General features: G+C 45.8%; 1 protein-coding gene across 1 annotated transcript; it reads left to right on the plus strand.

Moving 5' to 3' along the window:
- Positions 1–3,176: 3,176 nt before the first annotated feature.
- LOC119921922 (olfactory receptor 14A16-like) lies at positions 3,177–4,142 on the plus strand. Its single transcript, XM_038741897.1, has one exon. The coding sequence runs from the start codon at positions 3,177–3,179 to the stop codon at positions 4,140–4,142; it is 966 nt and encodes a 321-aa protein (XP_038597825.1).
- Positions 4,143–5,077: the final 935 nt, after the last annotated feature.

The raw sequence follows: 5,077 nt of genomic DNA on the forward strand, positions 1-5,077 counted from the left end.
CAGCCCCACGCTGCCCCGGTGAGAGCGAACCGGGGTGAGTGGGATGGAGGGGCGGGTGGGAGGGACGAGGATGAAGATTGAAAGGATGAGGCCAGTCTGGGGCCTGAATTGGGATTCCGACCAGGGCCACAGCCCCCAGTGGGGAAGGTGTGCTAGCAATAGGGGAGGTACTTTCCAGTTCAGTAACCCCCAACCATCACACACCTCTCCTCCTTCCTCCTCAAACCTCGCTACCATGCCAACCACAGGGCTACGGTGCTCCAGCACAGTGTCAGCACTACGGAAAGTCACTTCGGTCTTCAGTGGGTTCCAGAATCCCTTGCAGAGGGTAAATGACAGGCAGGGCTGAGAGAGTGTGACCAGCTTTGGACAGCCACTGGCACTGTTAGAAAATCCTCCCTGTTAGAGTTCTTCCCAAATGTTGGGAGAAGACAAATAATGGGAAAGGTTGTAATCTCTGCCCTCAAGAACTTTGCAATCTCCTGGCCTACGTTTCGCAGTATTATTATCAGTCAATTAATCTTGAATAATATTTATTTAGCACTTACTGTGTACACTAAGACCTTGAGAGATTACTAATAATACTAATAATACTAATGTATTATTGTTAATAATAATAATAATAGTAGTAGCAGTAGTAGTAGTAGCAGTACTTGTTAAGCTCTTATTATGTCCCAAGCACTGTCCTAAGAGCTGGGGTAGATATAAGTTAAGCAGGTTGGATACAGTCCTTATTCCACCTAGGGCTCACAGTCTTAACCCCGATTTTACAGATGAGGTACCTGAGACTCAGAGATGACTTGCCCATGATCACACAGCAATCATGAGGCAGGGCTGGAATTAGAACCTGGTCCTTCTGATTCTTGACCCCCAGGCCCGTGCTCTATCCACTTTTTAAAGCCGTAACAGACACTTTCCATGCCCCTTCTAGACGGAAAAAAAAAGAATGGAAAGATGAATATGCAATTATTGTATACCATTTTACAGATGAGGAAACTGAGGCCCAGAGAAGTGAAGCGAGTTGCTCAAGTTCCCATAGTAGCAAAGAGACAGAGGCAGGATTAGAACCCAAGTCCTCTGACTCCCACTAAGCTATGCTTGGGAGAGTTCAGTAGAACAGAGCTGGTAGATGCGTATGCTAACCTCAAGGAGCTCACAGTCAAGAAGAGAACTCCTGGGCCCATGCTTTTTCCACTAAATGAGGATGGAAATGAGTTGATTCGTGCTTGAGTTAGGTGAAGTGGGTTTAGAGGGCTGGAAAATGAATTGGGGTAGGTGGTTGGAGGAGGGAGAGATTTTAGCAGTGCTCAGAATTCAGAAAGAACCGTGATCTCTGTGATTTTGAATGGATAAGAGAGGGAGTTCCAGGCTAGGATGGAAGTGGAAGAGTCGATAGTGAGTAACAACTAGAAGGTTGCTTTGAGAACTGAGAAGACAAGTTGGACAATGGAAAGGGGCTGAAGTACAGTCATCGGGTGGAAATCCCTCAAGTCGATTGTGAATTTTTGTTGCTTGTCATAAGACACAACTTGTCATGAGAGGAGGTTGAGGAGAGGAGAGATGTGCGCCAAGCGATCCTTTAAGAAAGGACTAGGTAAATGATGAGGTATGCTTGTAATAATAATAATAATGATGATGATGATGATAATAATAATAATGGTATTTGTTAACCCTTATTTTGTGCCAAGCATTGTTCTAAGTGCTGTGCACAATCAGGGTGCCCACGTGGGGCTCACAGTCTCTCCCTTCTAGGCTGTGAGCCCGTTTTTGGGTAGGTACTGTCTTTATATGTTACAGACTTGTACTTCCCAAGCGCTCAGTACAGAGCTCTGTACACAGTAAGCGCTCAATAAATACGATTGAATGAATGAATGAATGAAATTCCCATTTTACAGGTGGGGTAAGTGAGGCACAGATAGGTTAAGTGACTTGCCCAAAGTCACACAGCTGACCAGTGGTATTACAACCCTCGACCTCTTACTCCCAAGGCTCTTACCACTAAGCCACACTACTTCTCAATAAGTGCTGTTAGTGCGTGTGTGAGAACAAGTGTGAATACAGAAATGTGAGCAAATGAAATCAGTTTCGTGTATATGTGGGGTTTATTTTTGCTGTTTGTTTTATGGTATCTTTAAGTACCTATTATATGCCAGGTACCGTACTAAGCACTGGGGTGGATACATGCTAATCAGGTTGGACACAGTCCATGCCCCATAGGGTGCTCGCAGTTGTAATCCCCAATTTACAGATGAGGGAACTGAGGAACAGAAAAGGTAAGTGACTGGCCATAGGTCGCAGAGGAGACAAGGAGTGGAGACAGGATTAGAATCCACGCCCTTCTGTCTACCAGGCCCATTTTATCTCCACGAAGTGAATAAATGTTTGTGTAAAGGCACTTCTTGTTTGGCACTAAAAGCACCGAAAAAATTTCACAAAAGTCATGTCCATATTTTTATATTCAGTGACCTCTGCTATCTGCTGTTCATTTTAGTTTCAGTCTCCTCAATCAAAAATAATTTTCTTGATATTTATTAAGTGCTTACTATGTGCCAAGCATAGTATTAAGTGCTGGGGAAGATTCAGGACAATCTGGAAGAACCCAATCTGTGTCCCACAAGGGATTCACAGACTAAGTAGGAGGGAAAACAGGTATCGAATCCTCATTTTACTATTAAGAAAACTGAGACGTAAAGTAAGTCATTTTCCCATGGGACGCTGTCAACAAGTTGTAAATTTGTGATTAGAACCCAGTTCATCTGACTCCCAGGCCTGTGTTCTTCACAATAGCATCCTGCTTCTACACAGTTCGAAGCTTGGTGCTTCCAATAGAATGGAAGCTCCTTGTAGGCACTGATCATATGTACTAACACCGTGTCCTCTGTAGGTACTTAATAAATAGAATTGATTGCTTTAGTCCTATTCCTTCACCCACAACATCATTGTCTCTAAATTGAAGTCTTCCCTCCCTCTTCCTGTGCAGGGAGTCAACATCATTTCCCAGAAATGTTCAGTGTCTCCATGGTGAACTCAAAGATCATTTTGAATTCAATAACTGTCTTCTCTACATAGAGAATCACCAACAAATGTCCTGTCAGTTCTTTCACTCATCCGATCAACGGATTCTAACTTTGGCTCTTTCCTCATCACATGCAGAAAATCAATGCTGCCCCTCAAAAATGCCCAACGACTCAATAGTGAGGGAATTCCTCCTGCTGGGATTCTCGGAGGTCCAGGAGAGACAGCTGGTCCATGCCACGCTGTTCCTCCTGTTCTACCTGGCTGCCCTGACGGGGAATCTCCTCATCATCGCCATCACTGCCCTCGACCGGTGCCTCCACACCTCCATGTATGTCTTCCTCAGGAACCTGTCCATCCTCGACCTCTGCTTCATCTCTGTCGCTCTCCCAAAGTCTGTCGCCATCTTCCTGACCGTTCGTAGATCCATCTCCCTCCTGGGTTGTGCCGCCCAGGTCTTCCTGGTGGTCGTTTTGATCACTTCAGAGCTGGTTGTCCTCACGGCGTTGTCCTACGACCACTACGCTGCCATCTGCCGCCCAATGCACTATGAGCTCATCATGACCAACACGGCCTGTGGAAAGATGGCGGCCTCCTCCTGGCTCAGCGGGGCGCTGTTTGAGGTATTGTATACAGCTTCGACTTTCTCCCTGAGTTTCTGTGGATTCGATATCGTCGAGGAATTCTTCTGTGACGTCCTCTCCCTGCTGAAGATCTCCTGCTCAGAGGACCACGTCGCAGTCGATGTAAGCATCACCGGTGGGGTAGCTTTATGTGTTGTCTGCTTCGTCTTGATCGCCATCTCCTATGTGCGCATTTTTGGGGCCGTGCTGAGGATGCCAGCCGCTGAGGGTCGGGCCAAAGCCTTCTCCACCTGCTTGCCCCACCTCGGTGTCGTCACCACCTTCCTCTATACAGCCTTCATCTCCTACCTCAAGCCCGTGTCTGACTCCTCCTCAGTTCTGGACCTGCTGGTGTCCGTGCTTTACAACGTGGTGCCCCCCACCCTGAACCCCCTCATCTACAGCCTGAGGAACCGGGACATGAAGGCTGCCCTGGGCAGAGTCCTAAAGGGGAGATTCCTCCTTCCTCCTCTAAGGGACAAAATATCTGTTTCCTGTTGCTGACTGTTCCATTCCTCAACAGATTTCTGACCGTGGGGGTATCCATATAAAGAGCTGTCCAAAGAGAATGTCCAGCGCCTGAGGATTTGTCAATGTCTGGGATAGAGGCTGCTGTGCCATGTATGACTGTAAGCCCAGTGTGGGCAGAGATTGTCTCTCTTTATTCTGAATGGTACTTTCCAAGCGCTTAGTACAATGATCTGCACGCCGTAGGCACTTAATAAATATGATTGACTGAAGGAATAAATGTCTGACAAGTGATTGGTTTGGCGGCATCGTGGTTTAGTGGAATGAGTCTGTGACTGTGAGTCATGAGATTTGAAAGGTCTGCCCTATTCTGCCACCTGCCTGCTGTATGACCTTGATCCAGCCACGTAAACTCTTTGAGTCTTTCTGTAAAATCGTGATTAAATATGTGCTTTCTATCTCTTACAATTTGAGCCCCTGTGCGTCAGAAAACGTGTCGTTCTGTTTAGTTAGTTTCTAATCCAGGACTTGGCATTCTTTTGCCAATAAATTTTTAATAAATTCAATAATGATAATATTGATACTACAACTGATACTGACAGTAATTCTGTGAATTTTAAGATCACTCTTAGTGGCTATGAAAATCCGGAAATCGGAGGGTGACAAGGGAGAAAGGAAGTAATCATGGAAACTTTCCCCAGATTTGACTGCCTGTTTACTTGTTTCGATGCCTATCTTCCCCTTCTAGACAGTAAGCCCATTGTGGTAAGGGGTTGTCCATATTTGTTGCTGAATGGTACTTTCCAAGAGCTTAGTACAGTATTCTGCACACAGTAAGCGATCAATAAATGCGATTGAATGAATGAATGAATGAATTTGATCAAATCCTTGCCTCGAATCCATTCGTTCATCTATCAGTCCATCCGTCCGACCATCCATCCGTCCAACTGTCGGTCTGTTTACCAATCTTT

Source organism: Tachyglossus aculeatus, unplaced genomic scaffold, assembly GCF_015852505.1.
Source record: "Tachyglossus aculeatus isolate mTacAcu1 unplaced genomic scaffold, mTacAcu1.pri SUPER_32, whole genome shotgun sequence".
In the NCBI taxonomy this organism is placed as follows: domain Eukaryota; kingdom Metazoa; phylum Chordata; class Mammalia; order Monotremata; family Tachyglossidae; genus Tachyglossus; species Tachyglossus aculeatus.

Bases quoted from the DNA above. Each gene is read 5' to 3' on its own strand.
- LOC119921922 (XM_038741897.1), top strand. From the start codon at position 3,177: ATGCCCAACGACTCAATAGTGAGGGAATTCCTCCTGCTGGGATTCTCG.